Source organism: Ruditapes philippinarum, unplaced genomic scaffold, assembly GCF_026571515.1.
Source record: "Ruditapes philippinarum isolate M1 unplaced genomic scaffold, ASM2657151v2 ctg2837_1_1_1_1, whole genome shotgun sequence".
In the NCBI taxonomy this organism is placed as follows: domain Eukaryota; kingdom Metazoa; phylum Mollusca; class Bivalvia; order Venerida; family Veneridae; genus Ruditapes; species Ruditapes philippinarum.
Window position 1 is genome coordinate 63,133 of NW_026861965.1, and position 27,049 is coordinate 90,181.

At 30.3% G+C, this 27,049-nt stretch overlaps 1 protein-coding gene across 1 annotated transcript; it reads right to left on the reverse strand.

The window, feature by feature from the left end:
* Positions 1-16,196: 16,196 nt before the first annotated feature.
* Positions 16,197-27,049, reverse strand: LOC132717475 (uncharacterized). Its single transcript, XM_060700945.1, has 7 exons — positions 26,903-27,049; positions 20,708-20,813; positions 20,120-20,158; positions 18,850-19,086; positions 18,109-18,579; positions 16,644-17,501; positions 16,197-16,347 (listed from the first exon to the last, which is right to left on the reverse strand). The coding sequence occupies exons 2-7, from the start codon at positions 20,778-20,780 to the stop codon at positions 16,307-16,309; spliced, it is 1,719 nt and encodes a 572-aa protein (XP_060556928.1). The 5' UTR covers positions 20,781-20,813; positions 26,903-27,049; the 3' UTR covers positions 16,197-16,306.

Below are 27,049 nucleotides of genomic sequence, written 5' to 3' on the forward strand. Positions count from 1 at the left end.
TTCAGCAGTAAAATATATCATGAATTATAAATATACTTTATAAATAAAATTCATTTTATAAGGCTACATGGTTATGATGTATATGTTGAATGTTGGTGCCGTAAAATTGTGATTTTTAGTAACATGTAAAAATATAAAAATGTTTAAGTTAATAAAATATACATGTCTTTCTAACTATTTTTATTATTTTTATTTGTATCACTCTATTTACAGCATTTGACTGAAGTCCAATAAACTGTTATTAAAATTTATTTATTACATTTTCCCTTTATATAACAGGTTGTCCACTATTCATCTATATTTTTATGTTTAGCATGACTTTCCAAAGCTAACACATGTTGTTCTATTCATAGGAAATATGCGTCGTACAAACAATGATATTTGATTTGATAAAAATATATCAATAAAAAGTAATCATCAGATGGCAATGGCGCCAATATTCAATACTGTTGTGTTTGTTGATATGAAGACTAATTAACTTGGCGACTGAAGGAGGACAATTACAATTATCACACGTGCTTTTTCAATCAGAGAAAAAAATCACATTTACAGGACAAAGTGTGTTGATCAGTCCTTATAGTTGCAAATTGAAATGAATGAATATATTATTCATAACTTATAAGTTCCTTCTATATTTATCAAACACCTTTTTGATGAGACGATCATAACTAAACAATATATAAATCAGTGATTTTTAATTTATAATCAAGTTTAGAAATGTCGTGAAGATATCATTTTATTCTGCCATTTTCATGTACTAGTTTATGTAAATGTGAGATGTAATTAGATTTCTTAGTTTACTAATGACATAATCGATCTCTTTAAGCTTATATACATGAAAATTGCACAGTTTAGTATTGTATAGTAAATTTCACACATTTCAAATTCCTCTGGCCAAGAAAAGATTTTGTTTAAAAAGCTCAAAGTTATTTCGTTGTTGTTGTTATGTTGTTTTTTTTCCACGATCGAAGCCGTGCTTTTGATATGATAATTATCTACGTCAATTTTCATCCTGAAGTCAACGATCAATATTGTATCATGTCACAGAATATTATGTTTGCTTATTAACAACAATTAGGAAGTGATAATGAAAAACTGATATAAAACTAAGCATAATGATTTATTTATTGTCATATCGATACAATTCTACATTTCTCTCAATTTATCTTTACACTTAAGCATAAAATGAATTTTGATATTTTCAAAATAATATTCCTATATATACTTTACAAGTTTTAATGTGTTTCCCATGTACAATATGTGCTTGTGAAACTGTTTATATTTTTTACCATACCATTCATTTTTGCAGATATTCATCTATGTGTCTGATTTTTTGCAATTGCTTCTTTCAATGTTTATTCCTAAACGACACAGAATGTCAGTTAATTTATTGATATGTCCTCTCCAAGCGTTCTGTAAGTAATAAAAAGAACATCGAAACACGGGGCTAGTTAATTTATACGAGTAATGGGCAAAACTAAAAACACGTTTCCTGTCGTCACTATATGAAACCCCAGAAAAAAGTATCCAGTGTACGGGCAATCTTACAAATTTTATGCCACTTTGCTTTTCAATTATCGATATAAGACTTTTGTGTGTCGTAATATCAGCGGGAATTTTAAGAGTTGATTAGCAAACTGCATTCCGACATTCACAAATTACTCAGCAGGGTATTTTAAACCATGATTTCAAATGTATAAAATATGATTTAAAAGTATATCTGTGATATATATAGATAATGAAGCCAGCTTTGAGTCTACAGCGGTATCGATTATCATACATCGATATTGTGTGATAAATAATTCCAAGATGTACGTGGGCTCTCCCAATAAGTCATGGACAACAACTTTAAAATGCAAACTACTCATTGGCTTTCTTTAGTATTTTTACTTACATTTTATAAGTCATCGCAGCAGTGAGTATACGTGCAAGATATAATTTAATTTGATCACACACAATAAATGATAAAACTATCTGGTAACACAACACGGCTCACGCACCAACATCATCATAACGTTATATGAGTCCTGACATTATGTCAATGTTTCTCATTTTCACAGTATCACCTCTGTGTAGTATACATTGCTGATGTCAAGTCACCTATTTATACGAGACATACTCAAATTCTGTTTTGAAATTCTCAGTACAGTCATTTTTTTATATTCTTATATCTCTGAGATCCTGCGAACTAATGTCTTAAGAATGTTTACAACTTTCTTCACTGTTCATGATTGCTTGACTACGGACATCCTTTTTTGCTATTTCTGTTTGGTAAACTGTTAAATATCTCTTAAGACACTTAAAATCTAACGATCGCAAAGAATTAAGGTACTTTTCCACAGTTTTTAACTTTTTATCATAGCCGTAGGACTGTCATTTATGCTTCAGTACTTGAGCATAAATTGATAACCATCTGCTGGGCCGCGTCAGTGTCAAACACTGTGAAATTACTGAAACTTACGAATCGACAAACTAAATAAAAGATTCGACAAAAATAATTCTGTTTTTAACATATTCTTTTTTTCAAGTTTTGAAAAATGTTAGTATAATGCGAAACTGATGTCACTGAGGCGAAACTAATAAAACAAGTCACCATGTACAATAAGACAATAACAAATGTGAGTTAGATGGACGTCATGTAGCTCGTTTAATATGATCTGACTAAAGAAGATATAAAATCAATTATCATAAATCTTCGGTCCACAAAGTTCTCAACAAACACCATTTTCTCGCGTTATTATACTTATTTGCTGCTTTTGCAGATAATTATCTAATTGAACTCCTGTGTGTTTTTTTTTCTGAATGTATAATGACATTGGAAATCAAAAAAAGTTGTTTTCTTTGTGACTATATACACGAGGATTAAATGTTAACAAACCTTGTGGGTAATGATCATTCTATGTGTACACATAAAATATGAAATTATTATAAGCCGAGGGGTAAATATTCGAAATATTGTTTTTATTTCTTTTGTCTATTTTCAGTGTATGAGAACATTGTTTAATTATTTTGAAATATAGTCCATTATAAACGGCTATTAACCATTCAAACATTGTCATTTAACCTCTCAAAGTCTTGTTCACTTTGATTATACAAAACGAAGCAGTCTTGATGATATAAATGCCCTCGATTTTATAAACGCGCAGATTCATAAATTTTAGGCGCAGTTTGTTTTCTTCATTATTTATTTTATAATTGAAATGTTATTCGTAAATAGTGCGTGCCAATTTCAGATATGAAATCGATCTTGAATAATCAAGAATTAATATTAATTTGTCTCAATTCAATGTTGCCAGGATGTTTGCATCGATAACGTTTGCCGTAATAATAAAAGAAGATGACCGATCATATAGTAATAACATAACATAACATATAGTTTATTAGCATAATAAGTGTTTACATACATAGCCATTTACAATGCATGAAAAACAGACATGAAATTTTTAACAGATGAACGTGATCAATTAAAAAAAAAAGGATAAGTATATTGATAAAATGTACATTCAGTCAATTTTCAAATATAGTTATGCTCGTTCTTACAAAAGCTTAAGAAGATCATAAAAACTGGACCTTTAAAACAGAGTTGAAAAGAATTGAAATAAATAGTAAGCATAACTTTTTACGTAACATTCCAAGATTGTAAAAATTGTAAGATGCTAAACAGTAAAATAAATCTATTATACATGTTTAACATGTTTTGCGTAGGACAAAAGCGATTTAACAATTAACAAGGCTTTATTATGTTATATTTCTATCATGCTATTTAAACATGTATATTTACAGCATTTGTATCATAGGGTGTGACGGAGTGCAGATATTTAATTATTGAAATATTGTTTTCAATTAGATAAAATAGCAAACGGGTTTAATCGATCAGTTGTCTAGCGGTATGGACAAACCTGACTTTTGCTCGAACTTCGAAACAAATTATACAAAGCACGAAGACCAAACATCAGTGTAAACAGCAGAGTTTGAATCAGCTATCAAAGCTCTTTAAAAAATGACGAAACAACAACAACAACAACAACAAAAACTAAACAAAAATATATATAAAAACTGGAAAAACGCTGCTATGAATTACAACCCGACTCACGAAATGTTGTCTACACGTTCGATTCATGTTCTCACGAATTCTGAAGCAGTATGGTTCCTGTTCTTTTAAAGCATAAATACTTTCGTTGAGAACGGAAACATACATTGATCAGTTAGTTTAAATGTCGTTGAATTTTTGTATGTCAAAGCAAATATATATAGTAAAACACATCAGATTTAGATGAAAAGTATCAATAAATATTTTCAAAAAACACACGTAAGGTGCAAACGCCAACATACGGCATGCACGAGAAAACTTAATCCACAAACCTTCAACTGAAGCAGAACTGTTTTCATAGTTTTCCACGTCTTCTCAGTCAGAAAACATTGAAATTTACACAATAATAATGATGTATTTAGATACAAACCGATATGAATATACACGTACATAATCTAGCTTCCAAACTTATCAATCCGGCATATTAATGCTGTCAGTCTTAATAAGTTATACATATTATTAAAATAAAATTGGTTTCTCTGTGGATGTGATTCGAAAAATATACCAATCTCCCAAATTTTATACACTCATTTGATTTAGTTATTTAATTTCTTTACACAAACTTTATGTAACCAAGCTTTTCAGTAAAAATTCGCTTTGACTGGAGTCCAATATACCGTTATTAAAATTTATTAATTACAGTTCACCTTTGTATAACAGATTGTTCACTATTCACCCATATTATTATGTTAAGCATGACTTTCCAAAGCAGAGCACATGGTGTTCTATTCATAGGAAATCTGCGTCGTACAAACACTGATATTTGATTTGATAAAAATATATCAATAAAAAGTAATCATCAGATTGCATTTGCGCCAATATTCAATACTGTTGTGTTTGTTGATATGAAGACTAATTAACTTGGCGACTGAAGGAGGACAATTACAATTATCACACGTGCTTTTTCAATCAGAGAAAAAAAATCACATTTACAGGACAAAGTGTGTTGATCAGTCCTTATAGTTGCAAATCGACATAATTTAATAATATTATTCATAACTTATAAGTTCCTTCTATATCTAAATATTACAAACACCTTTTTGATATAATTATTTCTTGTGACGATCAGTTTTACAAGTTGTAAACTAAAATAAATAAATCAGTGATTTTTAATTTATAATCAGGTTTACATATCATTTATTCTGCCATTTTTCAGGTACTTGTTTATGTATTAGATTCCTTGGTTTAATAATGATATAATCGATCTCTTTAATCTTATATTATATTGCACAGTATAGTATTGTATAGTAAATTTCACAAATTTCAAATTCATCTGGCCAAAAAAAAAATTTGTTTAAAAGCTCAAATTTTGTTGTTGTATTTTCCCATACATTTTGTTCAATTTGTTGAAAAATAATGTAAATAAACGTTATGCTACGAGTATTTTATGTTACTTTAATGTCAGAATTTCTATTACTACGTGGAATAAATATTTCATGATCGAAGCCGTGCTTTTGATATGATAATTATCTACGTCAACTATCATCCTGAAGTCACAGATCAATATTGTATCATGTCACAGAAGATTATGTTTGCTTATTAACAACAATTAGGAAGTGAGAATGTAAAACTGATATAGACCTAGGCATAATGATTTATTTATTGTCATATCGATACAATTTTACAATTCTCTCAATTTATCTGTACATTTAAACATAAAATGAATTGTGATATTTTCAAAGTAATATTCCTATAAATAATATAGAGATAATGTGTTTCCCATGCATAATATGTGCTTGTGAAACTGTTTATTTTTTACCATACCATTCATTTTTGCAGGGATTCATCTATGTGTCTGATTTTTTTGCAAAAATTATTGCTTCTTTCAATGTTTATTCCTTAACGACTCAGAATGTTAGTTAACTTATTGGTATGTCCTCTCCAAGCGTTCTGTAAGTAATAGAAAGGACATCGAAGCACGGGCTAGTTGATTTGTACGAGTAATGGGCAAAACTAAAAACATGTTCCCTGTCGTCACTATATGAAACCCCAGAAAAAAGTATCCAATGTACGGGCATTTATCAGATTTGAATCTTACAAATTTTGTACCACTTTGCTTTTCAATTATCGATATAAGACTCTTGAGTGTCATAAAATCAGCGGGAATTTTAAGAGCTGATTACCAAACTGCATTCCGACATTCACAAATTACTCAGCAGGGTATTTTAAACCATGATTTCAAATGTATAAAATATGATTTAAAAGTAAATAAATTATTTATATTTGTAATATATATAGATAATGAAACCACCTTTGAGTCAACAGCGGTCTCGATTATCAAACATCGATATTGTGTGGTAAATAATTCCAAGATGTACGAGGGCTGTCGACAACAACTTTTAAATGCAAACTACTCATTGGCTTTCTTAAGGATTTTTACTTATATTTTATAAGTCAACGCATCAGTGAGTTTACATGCAAACACATCAGCAAGATATAATTTAATTTGATCACACAAAACAAATGATAAAACTATCTGGTAATGCAACACAGCTCACGCACCAACGTCATAATAACGTTATATGAGTCATGGCATTATGTTAATGTTTCTCATTTTCACAGTATCACCTCTGTGCAATATACACTTCTGATGTCAAGTCACCTATTTATACGAGACATACTCAAATTGTTTTTTTATAATTATCAGCACAGTCATTTTTATATTCTAATATCTCTGAGATCCTGCAAACTGATGTCTTAAGAATGTTTACAACTTTCTCCACTGTTCATGATTGCTTGACTACTTACATCCTTTTTTGCTATGTTTGTTTGGTTATCTGTTAGATATCTCTTAAGACACTTAAAATCTAACGCTTGCAAAGCATACAGGTTCTTTTTCACAGTTTTTAACTTTTTAACATAGCCGTAGGACTGTCATTCAGTACTTGAGCGTAAATTGATAACCATCTGCTGGGCCGCGTCAGTGTCAAACGCGCGTTCACAGTGAAATTACTGAAACTTAAGAATCGACAAGCTAAATAAAAGATTCGACAAAAATATTCTGTTTTAGACATATTCTTTTTCTCAAATTTTGAACAATGTTAGCTTAAAGTAACGGTCACGGATGCGAAACTAATAAAATAAAGTAAGTCACCATGTACAATAAGACAATAATAAATGTGAAATAGATGGACGTCATGTAGCTCGTTTGATATGACCTGATTAAAGAAGATAAAAAATCAATTATCATAAATCTTCGGTCCACAAAGTTCTCACACCATTTTCTCGCGTTATTATACTTATTTGCTGCTTTTGCAGATAATTATCTAATTGAACTCCTGTGCTTTTTTCTGAATGTAATGTCATTGAAAATCAAAACAAGTTGTTTTCTTTGTGACTATATACACAAGGATTAAATGTTAACAAACCTTGTAGGTAATAATCATTGTATGTGCACACATAAGATATGAAATTATTATAAGCCGAGGGGTAAATACTCGAAATATTGTTTTTATTTCTTTTGTGTCTATTTTCAGTATATGATGACAATTTTTAGTTATTTTGAAATATAGTCCATAATGAACGTTTATTAACCATTTAAAAATGGTCATTTAACATTTAAAAGTTTTGTTTACTTTGGTTATTTAAAAAAAAACGAAGCCCTCGATATTATAAACGCGCAGATTCATAAATTTTAGGCGCAGATTGTTTTTTTTTAAATTATTTATTTTATAATTAAAATGTTATTCGTTAAAAGTGTGTGCCAATTTCAGATATGAAATCGATATTGAATAATCAAGTATTTATATTAATTTGTCTCAATTCAATGTCGCAATAAATTATAGCTAGGGTGTTTAAATCAATTATGTTTGCCGTAATAATATAGGAGTATGGCCAATCATGCAGTTATTAAATGCCCGTTCTTAAATAAGCGTACATAGATCATAAAACATGGACCTCTAATACAGAGTTGAAAAGCAGTACTTTACTTATACCACTTTATCACATATTGTTTAACTGTATTCTAAACACTGGTTTTTTTGCCAGATTCTTGGTTGACAGGATGTATTGTACCAATCTATAAAAATAAAGGTAGTATTGAAATGCCTGAAAACTATAGACCTATTACATTGCTTAGTTGTATAGGGAAATTATTTACAAGTATACTAAATGAAAGATTGACAAAATATTTAGAAAGTTATAATTTATTAAATTCAAACCAAGCTGGATTTAGGAAGCATCATTCAACTGTTGATAATATTTTTATTCTCCACATGTTAACAGATTACCTTAAACATAAGAAAACAAAACTTTTTTGTGCTTTTATTGACTTTCAAAAAGCCTTTGACTCTGTATGGAGAGCAGGCGTTTGGTGTAAACTTGTCAAATACAATATTTCTGGAAAGATTTTAAATGTTATAAAGAATATGTACAGTGAAATCAAGTCATGTGTAAATGGCAAATTTTCAAATTTTTTTGGTTGTTATAGGGGCTTAAGACAAGGAGAAAATTTGTCACCGGTAATTTTTTCTCTGTACCTAAATGACTTAGAAAATAACATGTTACGTAATAACGATGTTTCTGTTATACTTGAAGATAATAACATTGAAATATTTTTGAAACTAGTTGTTTTGTTATATGCTGACGATACCATTCTTTTTGCTAAAACAGAACAAGATCTTACATGTATATCTGTGTTGAACACCTTTTCTAATTATTGTCAAATCTGGAAATTAAATATAAACTTTGATAAAACAAAAGTAATGGTATTTGGTGATAAAAGAAATAGAAACAGGAATATTACGGTAGATAATCACGTTTTAGAGATCGTAGACACGTTTAAATATCTTGGTGTAGTTTTTTCTAAGAACAGACAATTTGCGGTTGCAAAGAAACATATTGTTGATCAAGCAAGACGGGCAATGTTTGGTTATATAAGAAAATAAGAAATCTAGATTTAGCTATTGATTGTCAGTTAAAGTTATTCGATCATACAATTATACCAATTTTAACTTATGGGTGTGAAGTTTGGGGTTATGGTGACTTGTCGCTTATAGAAAAAGTGCATACAGATTTCCTTAAATATGTATTACGTGTTAAGAAAAGTACACCGCATGTTGTGGTTTATGGCGAACTTGGGCGATTTCCATTATCAATTACTATTAAGAAACGAATTGCTGGTTATTGGTATGATTAAGTTAACAGTAATTCAATACAAAAATTATCGTTAAATATTTATAAGCTTGTATATGAAGATTTTGTAAGAAATGGTAAGGAGTACAAATGGTTATTGAATGAGTATTTTTGACGAAACAGGTATGAGGTATATTTGGTTAAATCAGAAGTTTAGTGGTTCTAAATGCTTATTGTTAAAAACAATTGATATATCAATGTGTAACCAATATGTACAAAAATGGCGTAGTGATGTCGACTCAATGCCAAAATGTTTAAATTATAGAATGTACAATAGATAAATACAGAATCCCTAAAGAAAGCCCAACACGGCAAAATTGAAAATGTTGCAGGCTCGTTGCAGAAAATGAAAATGTTGCAGACTGATCATTGCTTTGAACCGTACCTTTGTTTACTGTCAGACAAATATTTAAAAACATTTATTAATTTTCGATTGTGTAACAATCTCCTCCCTATAGAAAGAGGAAGGTGGTTAGGTATTGTGAGAAATGAAAGAAAATGTAGTCTTTGTAACTCAAATGATATAGGTGATGAATTCCATTACATTTTTCATGTAGTTATTTTGAAAATAAACGAACACGACTTTTACCACAAATTAATCAACAAAACAAAAATATGTTTACGTTTAGAAAATTAATGAATGAAACAGATCCACAAAAATTAGGCAACTCAGTTAAATCTGTTTATGTTATACTTGAATACTTTAAGAACCCACCTGGCTAGTCACATTGTTTTGTTGTTGTTTTTTTATTTATAATCTATAAATATGTTTCTATTTTCCAAAATATAGCATGTACACAATGACATAGTTACATTGTATGTTATGAAATATTGTAGTTATAAAAACTTTTTTAAAACTGCAGTAGTTCATTTAATTTGTATACACAACCTGATTACACATTTTGTAATTTTGTTTATATATTATTGTACACCTCTTATCATATGTAAATATGCTGAGTGTATCAATAAAAAAAAATTGAGTAACATTTCCAAGATTGAAAAAATTGTAAGATGCTAAACAGTAAAATAAATCTATTATACATGTTTAACATGTTTTGCGTAGGATAAAAGCGATTTAACAATTAACAAGGCTTTATCGTTATGTTATATTTCTATCATGCTATTTACACATTTATATTTACAGCATTTGTATCATAGGATGTGACGGAGTGCAGATATTTAAGTATTGAAATGTTGTTTTCAATAAGATAAAAAAGCAAACGGGTTTAATCGATCAGTTGTCTAGTGGTATGGACAATACTGACTTTTGCTCGAACTTCGAAACAAATTTTTGAACAATTAAGCACGAAGACCAAACATCAAGTGTACACAACAGAGTTTGAATCACTATCGAAGATCTTTACAAAATGAAGAAAAAACAACAAAAAAACTAAAACAAAAACATTTTAAAAATAAACCCTGGAAAACGGTGCTATGAATTACAACGCGACTCACGAAATATTATCTACACGTTCGATTCGTGTTCTCACGAATTCTGAAGCAGTGTGGTTCCTGTCCTTTTAAAGCATAAAAACTTTTACGTTGAGAACGGAAACATACATTGATCAGTCAGTTTAAATGTCGTTGAATTCTTTTATGTCAAAGCAAATATATATATATAGTAAAATACATCAAATTTAGATAAAAAGTATCAATAAATATTTTACATGTCGTTGAATTCTTTTATGTCAAAGCAAATATATATATATAGTAAAATACATCAAATTTAGATAAAAAGTATCAATAAATATTTTACATGTCGTTGAATTCTTTTATGTCAAAGCAAATATATATATATAGTAAAATACATCAAATTTAGATAAAAAGTATCAATAAATATTTTTAAAACACACACGGTAGGTGCAAATGCCAACATACGGCATACACGAGAAAACTTAATCCACAAACCTTCAACTGAAGCAGAACTGTTTTCATAGTTTTCCACGTCTTCTCAGTCAGAAAACATTGAAATTTACACAATAATAATGATGTATTTAGATACAAACCGATATGAATATACATGTACATAATCTAGCTTCCAGACTTATCAATCCGGCATATTAATGCTGTCAGTCTTAATAAGTTATACATATCATTAAAATGAAATTGGTTCCCTGTGGATGTGATTCGTAAAAATATATCAATAACCCAAATATTTTACACTCACTTGATTTAGTTATTTAATTTCTTCACACCAACTTCAATTAACAAAGCTTTTCAGTAAAATGTCGCTTCAATCTTGTTTTATTTCAGTAATCTCTTATATATCAGTTATGAGTCCGCTTCGCAGGAATAATAATGGCTGTGACTAAAAAAGGATTGGAGCACCACACTAAATACCGTATTCCGGTATATACCGGACAAGGCGCTTGAATGATAAAATGATAAAATCTTGTCTTTTTACCCAACGGAATGAACTTTAACAGGTCTAATTCATCTTTTCACACCGAATCAAGTACGATAATCAAGGGAAAATATAAAATTCGGCGAAAAAGAACGATATTTGTCTATTTTTGATCATGATTTCTGCAAGCGTCTAGAGGTACTGCTCCAATCCTGTATTGAGCTAAATCCAATAATAATATCTGTCATATGTTGCGGTTCGGACCGGAATATCCGTCCCGAGGGGACCCGCCCATTGGGCGGTAACGAGGCTTGCTGAGTTACCGCCCATGGGCGGGTTCCCGAGGGACGGATATTCCGATCCGAACCGCAAACATATGAAAGATATTTTTTCTTGCATATTCTGCCATATTATTTCATATATAAAATGGTTTACCTCAATACGATATATGTTCATGGAAATTAGAGTCATTTCATCCATAACTATTTTCTTACAATAGCGCATGAACTTACAACTTAAATAACAACGGCGAAAAGACGTCATCCTAAGCACATATTTCCCTTCTAAAACGACGTCATTTTAACGCGGTTCATTCATAAAGTGCGCTAAAATTACGTTGTTGTTTGGCACGCGACTCATCTGGCACCCCCGTGCCAGATGAAATTTCCGGCATGGATAAAACTCACGGAAACGCCAGAATGTGCCTTCTGGACCGGGTTGTTCAAAACATTGATTAAAATTAACAAATGGATAGCTTATCCACTGGCTAAATCCTTAACCAGCGGCCAGCTATCCAGTGGGTTCAATAGTTGGATAGTACACTGGCTACCTCACCAGTGGATAGCGTATTTATCCACTGGTTAAGTACCACAATGCAACAGGGTTGGTTAGTGATTCTGTAAACAAAATGGCCGATTTTTTGATGAATAATGAATTTATTAGAATCAGAAAGCTCCCAAAAATAATTTTGCATGTTTTTGTGCTTTTGAACAAAAAGTATATCAGAGGCCTTAAAGTGTTGATAGATTTATTTTTCCCTTAGGCACACGTAAGAAAATGATCAAAAACATTTTTTTTTTCAAATTTTGAATTGAAATTACTTCCATTAGATGGGTAATGTTCTAACTAAGAAAATGAGTACTGACACTTCTATGTTTTATTAATGAATAAGAAAGTTATGACTGTTTAACTGAATTTTCTGAACTACAACAACAAATTTAGATTGAAAAAGGGTTCTTAAAGCACTTTTTTAGAAATGTTTCAATTTAATCCTATGCATTTCATATGAAATGTTCTAGTTAAGAAAAATAAACATATATTTGTAAGAAAAATCTGGTTTTAAAACAAGTTTTAATTATTTTTACTGTTTTAATGATGATGACTAACCACTGGTTAAGGGCATTATCCGGTTGTCATAGGACTGATTAAAGTTTATCGCTGGATAACGCATTTTATCCGTTGAATAAGTTTTGAGCAACATAATTTATCCAACAGACAAAATTTAACCAGCGGATAATGAATTTAACCACTGGTTAACACTAACCAATGTTTTGAACAACCGGATCCTGGAATCTAGATTCGAAAAAGTCTCGAGATGACTTTGAGTTTTGAGAAATGCCTGGATGACGAGGCTAATCTTTTTAGAGGCAAATTTACCCATGAATTATTATTCCGGGTAAAAAAGCTTGCATCTTTTAGCTCGATTATTTGGGGAATAAGCATAGCCATTGAATTCATCACGGTGTCGATGTCACTGTCACACATTTGTTTTTGTGTGCAAATTGGCACCTCTAAAGCTATTCAAAGGAATTTATTGAAACTTTACACATTTGCTCTGTGTGCTTATCTAACATTATAGTCACAGGTCACTGTAAGTCCGAGTAAGTTTTATTACAGTTACGCTCCATTTTTTTTTACTGTCGAACAATAAGAATAGTCGAGCTCGCTTTCTTGTGGACAGCTCTTTGTTCTTTGTATTATTACAGTTCCTGTATAATCATCCGAAAAATTGACTACATATATATACCGTGTATGTTTTAATCAAACCAATTTTCCTCTCAACTCCATAGTGGTTCTTTCTCTTGTTTTCTATCTCGTCTTCTTTGCTCTTATTACTTTTTCTTCAATACGCATGTTTTAATAAATACTCTCAATATACTAGTTAAATAGATCAACGCTAAACTAAGCAAAGTATCCCTTTAAAAATGAATTCTGACTCGTGCTTTATACCTCAAATCGAATACAATCGGATCTTAAAGTTAGTTCATGAATACTTATTATAAAGATAGCATGTATATGATAAAACGGTAAGCACAAGTCAATATGATATGTATAGTTTAGTTCATATATTTAATTAATATTGTGTAACTATTTATTCGAAATTTGTTAAATACTGATTACAGAGAGTTTCAAGCTTTTCAAGCTTCCTACTCAATCCGTAATTTTTTTATGTACCTTATTATGTAAATGTAAAGATTATAAATAAATATTGTTTAAACTAAACCAATCGGCGGCATTTGATTCACTCATATTTTCAGAAAATTACAAACACATTTTATAAACAGAAATATGGAGGCGAATGGTAAATAAGCGGATAATTTATTAATTTTACTGCTTTTTAAGAGTATCCAAACAAACTCATGTTTGTATATAGAAAAGATTTATTTGACTATTAAAGGAAATTGAGAATAGTTATAAAACGCATTGGAGTCTGGTTACTCTGGTACATGTGTCACGTGATTCAATTATTGATATAACTCTCTGGTGTGCCGTTATATCTGCAGGAATTTCAAGTGTTTATTACAAAACTGTTTGCCAACATTCATAATTAACTTAGAAAGGCATGTAGAACCATGATATATAACGCGGAAAATGTAAAGTAAACAAACCTTATTGAAAACTTGTTTCCACAAGATATAAATTTAAATAATAATAAATAAAACGTATCCATATGAACTTTAAAGAATAATGGAAAATGGAGAGCTTAAAGGTCGTCTGTCGTCATCAAACATGTCTAGATTAGGCTTCGTAGACGGCTACAACCCCGCCCCCTGCTCCATTATAACATCTAAATTCACATTTTCAAATATGAATTTATGTTAACTGCGGGAAAAAATGCTGTTAAGTTGTAACTGAATTTTGAACTGGAAAGATGCTTTTGATTCTTTTTTTTATTTTATTAAAAAGTAATCGTTGTATTCATTTGTTTTTGTTTTGCTCTATAATGCTCCAAGCCCTCATGACCAATGTCATGAAACCAATTTTTGTGAATTATTGCGTTGGTTCATTGCTCCCATTATCTTACTTTGTTCAGATTTTAGTTTTCGCGACAAGAAGGGAGTCGTCTGGTGCCACCAGGTATATAGGGATTCTTGTTAAATCAGCCAGACAACCCTCATGTACAAGATTAGACGATGTCTGTATACTTCTGCGAGATATTGGCTTTTTTATATTACAACAACAGCACTGCTTTTTGGTAATACCACTATTTCAGAGCGTACCCCCCCCCAGATAATCTTAAAAATACTATTTAGGCAAATAGTAAATAGTATATATAGTACCTTTGTATACGTATGTATTTGTATACTACAAAGCTTGGTAGATTTCATTTTCATTTCAATATGAAAATCTTATAGAATATTTTATATCCAAAGCAAAATAGAAGTCGACAGTTTGTTCTTCATAGGAATATTTATGCTAAAATAAAAATAATAAATATTTCGATATGAATAGAATTTCTTGAAACGAAATACGTTATATATAAGAAAAGAACAACTAAAGCATTTTTTCGCAACATGTTTATGATTTTATTTTAAACTAATGAAAGCCCTTGTTATAAAAAAATTATTACATATTCATTAATTGTTATTTTTAAAGCATTTTATCAAACCAATGAAGTAAAATTGGAAAGAGAAGGTCTTGAAAGCACGACAATATGACGAAATATCTTCAAAAAATCATCTCCATCTGTAAACCAAATATCCTCTCAGAACATATTTATTAGAAATGCTGATAATGTCTTTGGAATATAATTCTTTACAGGTGTAGAGATGATATCAAGATTTTAACCAGTTCACAAACATTAAAACATTATGTTTTCACGCTAAAATTATTCATATTGTAAAATAATATACAAAGTGCGATAAATAACTGCTGGTTCTCTCTGAAATGTTTTGTTTTCTAAATGTAATGTAATTCACATTTTAGATACTCTACAGGAAAGGCACATTAAGATACCTTTTACTTGTATAATGGTATGTTTATTTGTATAACACTGAATTATTTGTATAACACTGAATTTTTACAAATTTGAGTCATATCTCGGCGGCGACTTTCTGAATAACAAACAAGTAACTGCAATTTCTCTGCATTTTTTTTTTTGCGTTTTGGCATTCAGTACAATTGTAGTGAGAGGTCAAAATATCATTGTTTACATGTTGATACTTTGACGATAAATTATTATACATTTAGAGCTACTATTTTATTATTACATGCCTTTTAAATTATTATATAAACAATACAAAACACATGTTTGAACTCTCTCAAGAAGAAAAATGTATTACTTCTGAAGCTGAATGCCTTTTAATGTACGTGGTAAGCTTTAATATTGAAAAAAATATAAATAAGATATTTTTGATTCAAAATTTAAATCTTTAAAATATGTATAATAATAATAATGTTCGTCTGATAAGTGTTTATGTGTTTGTGTTCCTTTCAGCCAAACCGTCCAGCATTAATCATCAATATCGTTGTAGGATTGGCTCTTGTTGTTGTTGCAAATCTGAAAAGAAAACATTTTAAGTTTGTTTGTAAACATAAAAAACACCAACAATATAAAGTATCTACACAAAGTAATTGTGCTTGTCATATCATAGAGATTTATGAATTATGAAGTTTATTATTATTAATATTATATATATAATATCAATTTATGAATTTATGAACAATTGACATGTGACTTTAATAAACATTACAACAAAGAAAGACAGTATAATCCAATATGGGTATATCGTAATATTTCATTACAACCATATCAACAACATATACAAAACACACAATTGAAAGTACTTAACGTACATATAGGAGTGACCCTTGTTGTTATGCCAGATCGTCTTATCTTCTCAGCCACAAACATTGCCCCAATAAAGAGAACAACTGCAGTCAACGCTGCTGATAACGGTATCACTATACTTATCACTGAAGAAGAAAACTTTTCGCCTTTTTCTTTATGTGTCAAATGATATTCCCAAGCTGACTGACTCGACTGGTGCTTGATTTTTCCTGCATAAGCAACGTCTTCATCTATTAAACCGTCATTATCGTCATCAACTTTGTTAAGTTTTTCTTCGTCAATTTTGTTATCACAGTCGTTGTCTAAACCATCTCCATTCCCGCCATTTGAAGGCTTTGTTTTTACGCATGCGCTATAAAGACTTGTTATACGCATACCTAGAGAGTATTCATATGCGGAAGTGTTGTCTCTGCGTACAACAGTTCCATAAAAAGGCACTGCATTATTAGCATTTGTATGTAAAATATTAGGTCTAAATACTTCGATTTTTGTGCGAATGAAATAATTCCACCAGTAGGTCATTGCGTCATCAAAAGGGTTATCTGTGGTTGCATTAAATGAAATATATTTAAAGCTACTCGAAGTTGAAATTAAACTGACGTAAACTGAATCAACTGAGTTAAATGTGAATGAGGAACTTGAATGATATAATTCAACAGGTACCAGAAACGACAGCGCCATATGGCCAACACTTTGAGTATCGATTAGTTCATACAAAACAGCACAGGCAACGGAAGAATTTGTTTCTATGGAGAGGAAGTCACTTAAGGCAAGTTGCATAGATAAGACTGGCGTGTTCAGAAACGTTTTTTCTGCAGACGTATCTTTTGTTTTTATTGTTATAACGGTATTGAGCTGTAAGCCTGAAAATAAACATAACGCTTCGATAAGTGGAATACATATACTTAACACTTGGGGAAGTAACATAATGTAAAATAAAAACAAAAATGAAATGAATCTACATATGATTGTAGATACAAAATGGCTACATTCCTAAATAACCTTTTATACATGGTGGAAATTCAAATAATAAGATTTATATTATTTTGGTATAATTTTTATATGTTTACATTTTATATCATGTTTGTAAGCTTATCATATATGTCACGTTTTGATTTAATATCGTTTTTGCAAATATATTAGTATAAAAGTTTATAAACATTCTCGGCAAGCATTATTTAAATAAAAGGTTTAAGAAGCACTCGCCAAGTAATCAAGTTTAGACTATACAAAACATGACAATTATGTAAGGATGATTTTGTAAATATAGAATAGCATGCATCGCATGTATGAATTAGTACATATACATGTATATGATTACAGTATTTTACGGATCAAAAGAAAGATAAAATTGCATGAATTAATGCATGATACCAACAATGAAGCATATCGTTCATTCAGAACAAAATGCAGTACTTAATAGTATACTATATTGATATGCTAGGAAAACAGTTTAACAACTGTGCCTACCAGTAATTTTCACAGTTACGTTTTGAGCAATCAAAGATGAATGAGAGAAAATGAATTTTCTTCCCCACGTGTTCTTAGCTTGAAGTTGTTCCAACACCACAGAAGAAAAGCTAGTGTCAAAGCTGCCGACGAGTACACTAATTGGAAGAGCGGAATCTACTGTAGCACCGGTAAGATCGCAAGAACATTTTATCCCAATGACTCCACTTGCAGGTAAGGAAATGTTAATTTTTGAGCCTCCTCCGTATTGTGTTCCGCTAATTGAAACTTGAGATTGGATACCCTGCGGCAATGTTAATTCCACATATGAATTATTGCCATGTATCACCATAAAGGACTCTGATAATTTGGACGTAGTTATTGACGTTACTATATAATTATAGCCAAAAGCATCTGAGGGTATCAATATATAACTATCGTCTTTATAATCTATGTACACTGACACTTCTGCTGTTGCTTTCAACAGAAAACCTGAAATATAGTTATACAGTCATGTTCATATTGTTCTTAACATTTAAGCCATAAAAGCTGCTCTGATATTTTTATTGAAACTGATAAAAGTCAAAATACATATTAAACTTTTGGCAACAACTATCAGAACTAGTATTTAAGAACAACGACTTTCAACCTTCCGACTTGAATAAAAATGACATATCAAATGAGTTACGCATCGTTATAAATGAAAATGAAAATACCTGTAAGTATAACAATTATGTTTCAATTATAAATATCAATATCTACCCATTGTTGTTGGAGACTCCCATACAAATTGATTGCAAGCAAGTTGTAAATGTAGACTATCATTTGCTCTAATCTCGAATGATGAACTCGAGGAATGATCCTGATCAATCAATGATTCCAGCGTGACATTAACTGCTTCCGTTGATTGGGGAATTACGTGCATTTTTGCAGGATTTTCATTAGAACAAAACGGCGTTGAAAATTCGAAGCTTGTACCTTTTGTATCTGGTACTGGAACTGCAGAAACATATAATATTATATTTAGAAATTTGTCTTGATTATGGATTTTCCATATTTTCTTGATCAACAGGCAATGAAATGAAAGCAGTTGTAATTTATCTATTAATATATAACTGAATGTCACGATACTGCTGTCATGTTCATCATTAGATAAAGATGAAACATAAAAAAGATAAATACCGGGAATGAGCTGGGAATTAATATCCAATTGACAGGAATTTCATAGACTCTCAATCGATACATTTTACGCATTTCTAAATAAGACAACTTGTAAATTGCAAAAAATCAAGTGTCATTAAGTCGAAAGTGTTCATATTATACTTTTTTTCATATTTCGTATTGAACATTCAGTCTTACTTAATATCCATCTATTTTTAAAACATTTTTAATTTATTTATAACATAATGACTACAATATATTTTGGTGACAATATTTTATGTAACAGTTTATTGATTTGAAAATCCTATTTTAAAATTTTACGAGTTTCAATTTTTATTGGCGGTGACATTCAGCTTATTACATAATAATGTCTTCTTAAAATCATCAGACATGACCGTGAAAATGTTGTTTTTTAAAAAACTGTCACAAAAATACGTCAACTGGTTAAACCTTTAATTGCTATTGTAATTATCTTACATGGACCCGTACTACACTTCAGTGTTATTATATTTGGGATCATTGATTGCATCACTTTTCAGTGTTGACAATTTAGTACAGCTCAAGTCGGTGCTAGGGGCGTAAGGGATGTTGCACTTTTTTAAAGTAATTTCGTTGTAATTTATGCTTCAAAGGGATCACCCTTTCTCCAGATCGTTGTGTCTATCTTTCATCCTGGACTAATTCAATAATCGTTTTAGAGATATCTTCAAATTTAATATTGAATTTAAAGCGAACAGTCCAGACCATAATCAATGATGTTGGTCGGTACTGGTCACATGGGTAGAATCTGTTTGTATCAGTAGATTACGAGTTAGGACATGAACAAAAATACGTCAGCTATGTTAAAAAACAAAATAACAGTAAACCTTACCAGAGTTTACAAGACCATTCACCACTAGCAACAACACACCTGCAAAAGAAAAAGAAACTACAATGTATATGTATATTTAACTTGAAGCCAGAACGAACATTTTGGGTTAATTAAAAAGATTATTCGCAATATCATTGCATTGAAACAATCCGGACCATTAATTATGTTAAGAAAACGTTTCCATGATGACATATACTAGTAAAGAATAAAACTTAAAAAATGTTTTACTAAGAACATGACTAAATTCAACATAATGTTAAAATTGTCTAGTGATATGTAAATTTCATGTGGTTCTCCTAGTGTTAGGTAAAATATACGTGCTTTACCTGACGTAAGGTGATTTGTGTGTGTTTTATATGTTGTTATATAAATATATGTGCTTTACATGGCGTTAGATAAACCGTATGTGCTTAGACTGTGGTAAGGTGCTTTTCCTAGAGTTAGGTAAGCCATATGTGCTTTACCTGGTATTATTTTTTTTTAATATAAATGTGGTTTATATGTTGTTATGTAAATATATATGCTTTACATGGCGTTGGGTAAACCACGTGTGCTCTGTCTGTTTTAAGGTATAATATTGTGTTTTACCTGGAGTTACGTAAATCATATGCGCTTTCCAGAACCATTCCATTGAGGAGTGACGTTTTAGCCTTAGCCTCATGACGTCATGAATCTTTATTTTTTCCCTTTATGTCTGAAAACAGAATATCAATAAGTTCCAACAACTCTGTACATATACATTTAAATATTATGAAAAAACAACATAACTTGATATAATAACTTTATTCTGGTTTCAATTTAACTTAGTTTTGAGTTATTTTACATTTTATCTTGTCATTACAACGGAAGCAAACCAGATTTTAAATTAAAGTAATTACCATCGTGGTTTACCTTTCAGATATAATATGAATTTCCTGTTGTTTTGTTGTTTAACTATTTAGATTTAAAATCATAGTCATATAACTGTGTTTTTACAAAATATAACCAGTATTGATTACAACTATAGTTACATGTTTACATTTTATTAATTTGTGTAACAGGAACTTTTTATTATACCTCACTTGATTTCTTTACAATTTGGCCTAATGTGACATCAGAGGGTAACATTCCATATTATTACCCCTCACATTTGTGTAATGTTAATTTCCCAAAGGTCAATGGTGGTTATTCTTACTGTTAATTCAATTGTACAAACTACAATGTTACTAAAAAAATTTGTACTGTTCCATAGGTAACAGTACTTTTTTAAATAAAGATCTGAAAAATAAAAACCTAAAAAATAGAAACAGTGACTCACGGGGTAATAAAATAAGTAACCGTTTTTACTCACAAACCTGTGTGTTATTTATGTATTTCATTACCAGGAACAAATGCTTTAACATTAGGAATTTGATTAGGACACTGTTTTTATAGGTTTTTATTTAAAATGTTAAATGTCAACATTACAAAACGGCACTGCCGGAAGTTGTCACTTATTTAGTTAGAGATATTTATTCTAATATTGATTTGTTCTGTATAATAATATAAATATAACATCCCACTGAGGGTGATAGAGAAAACTGTCCACCCTTAATAAGGAAATCCCTTTTCGCAGGTGAAAATTTCTATCAATCATCATACTAAAAGATGATTTATTCCAATGTGTTTCCATGCTAGTTTAATTATGATGTGTATAATTGAATATAACAGGTAAAATTATGACAAATCAAAGTGCTGTATTTAATTCTTAGTCAAAGGATGATTTGTTGTGAATACATTGCTGGCTTTATATGACATTTTTGCTTGGACAATTTCATGATAAAACAGTCATTGTGGCTCGTAATTGTTCAAATATAGTTAGAATAATAGGTGACAACTGATCCTTTTGAATATTAAAGCCTATAACAAATTATTCTCATAACAATAACTATACTTATTTCTTGTGAAAAAAGCACATAAAGTCAAAGTCACCGTTTTGAATGAAGTAATAACATGTGTGTCAGGTGAACACCATGGCGACTGTTAAATATGATATGACTATAGAAGATACAGAAATCAATTTATATACTTCGCTTGTCTACAACATTCTTCACAGAAAATATTTGAGCCACGTCACGACAAAACCAACATAGTGCGTTTGCGACCAGCATGGATCCAGACCAGCCTGCGCATCCGCGCAGTCTGATCAGGATCCATGCTGTTCGCTTACAGACCCTATAATAAGTAAATAAACTTATAGTGAACAGCATGGATCCTGATCAGACTGCGCGGATGCGCAGGCTGGTCTGGATCCATGCTGATCGCAAACCCATTATGTTGGTTTTGTCGTGACGCGGCTCATTTCTCTCCTGTAATTGTACTTATTTGTTTCTCTGAAAGGCAATTATCTAATTGAACTCCTGTGTATTTTCCTATTCCGTGAGGATATCTAAATCTAAAAACAAGTTTAGTTAACTTCTATTTATATGTCAACAAGCCAATATATTTGTGGCTATTTTAAGATAACCTAATTGTAATAATAAAAAATATCTAATTAATCAACAAAATTGACAGATGCTGTCTCATTGCGTGATTCATTAAACCAAAACAAGTATCTTTTTTTCTTTAATTTTTACATCATAAGTTAAAAATGTATTTTCATTTGGTATAAAGAGCACATTTAAATTACAGATTTTTTTCTTTGTTGTATTTATGTAAAACGTGTGCACACTAATGAAATCGTTGTAAAATCCATATTGAATTATCTAGAATTTATATCAATCTTTTTCAATTCAATGACGCAATAAATTATGAGCAGACTTTAAAAGTCGATAACATTTGATGCATAAACAATAATGTATAGAATATCATGACACTGCTCTTATTGGAATAATGTTATGTAAACATTAGATGTTGTTAACATATACAATGGCTTTTCTAAGATCTTCAAGGTAAAATATTTTGAAAAAAGCTCCCAATATCACTATAAGAATCTTGAAAAGGGGAATCCCGCAAGACCTATGTAAAGAAAGTAAAATAGTTGGCACCAAGAGTATTTCAGTAAATGATCCCGAAGGACCTGAAAACTATAACGACACGGGCATAAAGTATGGAACAACATGAGCACATGACAACTTTCGTTGTGAGTAAAAAAAACTGTGGAAAAGTGTAGAACTATTAAAAGTAGTGAAAACAAAGCAACTAGTTTACAAATGCAGAATTTTGTAATTACCAATACCACGCATGCCCTCTAGGAACGACTTAAGCGGTATGCAGTCCTCAACAAAGTAAACCGTGTGTCTGAAAACTGAAATGAATTGAATAAATATTAAAAGTAGCAAGGCCAGAAATGAATAAATGCACAAATGTTTGCAGTTTTGTTACTCTTATTTCCAAAACAGAAAACAAAGCCATATTATCTCATACACTCGGTTTATATTTTTAGTTGTCTTCTAACTATAACTATTGCAATATCAATTTCATGGCACTTTTATTCTGAGTTTGTTCAGTTAATAATTTAGTTGAATTTAAGAGCTGATTAAATTCATTGGTTTTCATATTGCCATCAATTCTTTTCATAAAACACATAAATATTTCATAGGTAGAATATTACATTGTAATATTATATTTGTAAAAACAAAGTGAAACTAAATTTACATAATACGATACATGTATTGCTCTATCTAATGATAGAATTCTACAACGTGAACCTGCATGGTTATTTTAAGACAAAAACTTACATTCAAATACATTTCAAATACATTCGGTTTAAGCGTAATTATAGAATGTGTATGCTATACTAATATTTAAGAATAAAGTCATAGTTTGACACATTTACAAGAATGGCAAGATTTACTTAGTGGATATAAATGTAAATGTGAAGATAATGTATCTACATCCAGGTAACAATAGGCAGTCGTTTCACCTTATATGACCATTAGTTCCATGAGACGGAGTTGGGAGGCGTTTCAAATAACAACGATATTATTATTTACAAACAAACTTAAAATAATGATTAAACTTAAATAGAAACAAAAAACAGTTGTTGTAGTGGCACTATGGTGGTGTAGCTATGTAAACACAATGTTGATCCCATGCATGTGCAAGTAAGTGTTCACATGACATACTTTTTGTTACCATACTAAGAAATGACACTAACTTTTGTCGTGTAGAGATTCCTGTAATTTTGGTGGTGCTTTGGTGGAGACGATAAGTTGATGATCAAACTAATAGTTTCCTCTTTCGCATGAAACTTAAAAATGGCGACTAATTAATTCTTTATCAAAGGAAACTCTTGATTCATAACTTTCTCACTGGTCTTATTTAATGAATGGGGATATCAAGTTCAGTCTACTGTATTCTGATCTTATCTCATTAACATATGAAACCATAATGTTATTGTTCATCCAACTATTTACAGTAAATCTCCCCGGAATATCAATCGTGCTGAAATTAAAGCTCTTACTGTCATCCTATATTTAGAGCTTATGATATATCAGTACATTTTATATAACAAAAACTTGCACTAATGAAAAGTTAATGATGACCATCAGATCTCATTCATCACCATTGATTTATTGCGTTGGCAGTTTTAATTGAGTGTCGTTGTGTGTTTGATTTATACGATATCAGTAGAGGATAATATTTATATGGTATTTTCAAATGGCCATCTGTTCATTAATAAATAATAATTACACAATATCATACATCATACAGGTAAGCAGACACATTATGTTGCAGTTTTAAAACAAATTTACTGCTTCGACCGTACATTTGCCATTATTTGATATTACGATATTTATCACAACATAACAATGTTCAAGATCCACTATGCTCATATTATTGACTCAATTGTACATTACCTTTATGTGAAACAAAAATAACAATATAAATACATTATTTATGTTGCCATGGAGATATTTTGTAAATTTTCTTTTCATTAAGAAGGTTCAGAGACTTTGTTATGTCAGAAAGAGGTTTTGCCTGTTTTGTCACGCAATCATAAAAAAACCTTAATGACAATAGTTACTGTCATGACTACACATTAGCCGCGTCACGACAAAACCAACATAATGGGTTTGCGACCAGCATGGATCCAGACTGATTGAGTAAGCTCAGTTCATGTCTGCAATCTACGGTTCACGCCCTATAGCACCGGCTGAAACACAACCCAACATTCAAACATGAAAATGGTTCCCAATTAAGACTTTAGAATGGCGCGAAGATGTATTCCTATGGCGGTGATCATGGAAATATCAATGTGATACTGTGACTTCAACGACAAAATAATGGACCGAACACATTTATGAAACATTTTCCAGAAATACTTGATGTAGCCTTAACTTAGTAGTATAGTTATTTTGATAAAGTCTTAGTTAATTCACATGTTTGTTTACGTATAGTAGCAATCTGAATACAATTAAACGTAAAACGTTTATTTGAATTACAAATAATTCTCCAAAAATATCATTTGGTGGCTACCTATATAGAATGCCCATACACTTTTTACATGTGTTTATAACGCATGATCCTGTCGATATATACAGAATTCCAAATTCAGATTAGATCTTTTATTTCTTTACAAGATATGAAGAAAAGAAACGGATACTTAGTTAGGAAAATATTTTTTGTTCAATTTCAAAAGTCCTGTGTACATGTTTACAGACTACACTTATTTCATATTTCCCCTTTTATGCTTAATTTGGTCAGATTTTATACGAAACCAAAGACTTCGCGTGTTGAAAGGAATCAAATTGAGTGGATTATTAATTATGTTTTCCTTGCTTGACGAAATTTGACGTCAATGTCACGCGACATTGCTTCTTTTTAATAACAAAAGTGACTGTTATTTTCTTATACAACATTAAAATTATGTAATTAAGTAAATGGCATGTGCAAAGTTTACCTTCACATTTGTTCACTATAATATATACGTTAGAAAAATAATTTATAAATTAATAATACTATTTTGATGCCAAAGAATAATATATTGTACATGTATCAATGTATATTATTAACTTTAAAAATATTTTGAAGTGATGTACATTTAAAGAATAAAGATATGTAATTAAAAAGCGTGTTCTTTATATGAACTTTCTTGACAGACATAACTTGGTTACTAAGTGGTATAAATCCCGGTCAATAAATCAACCATATATTCAACAGTGTTTAACTGACTGGTTTTCAATTGTTAAAACATGTGATAGTATGTTAAATATATAATTCGACGAAGTGTCCGTAATTATAATAAAGATTTCAAGTACATTATAAGCAAAACAATGTTTGCATGCAATTTAGTATAAATAATTGAATTTTCATTTCGTGAAGGCATGAACATGAAGAAATATGAACAAAACACAATTTCTAATGTCAAACCAAAATTATTAACTGATAAGAATATTAAAATAGTTTAGCTATGTTTACATTATTCTTTTTCTCACGGAGTCAATATGATTTGGCTCTTTACAACAAATTTTACTATTTTTATGAACATTTCTAGAAATATGTCAATACAATTTTGACTTCTTGAAAGATATTGTTATATTGTTTACAATTTTGTACTTGTTTGTCTTGATATTTAATTCAGATTAACTACTAAATAAAACCAGTAATTGAAGAATAACTTTACATAATAATGAATATTTGTGAAATCACTTTTATTCCTTAATGAAAATATTTATAAACCAATTAAGGCGTGGACTGATCAAATCGTTAATTTATATATATTGTTAACGGCTCTTTTACATAAAATTACAATCAAATATTAGAGCAATTATACAAAAGTTACCACAAAATCAATGTAGTTTTGAAAATTTAAACACATACCTCAACCATTAGTATCCATTAGGCAATATTGCAAAGGTTATATCTAGTGTGAGACACTGTATCGCACCTGTAACACACTCTTATTGACGGTGACTCTGAAATGTGTTAATACAATGAAAGCGCGACAGTTACTGCAACACTCGTTCA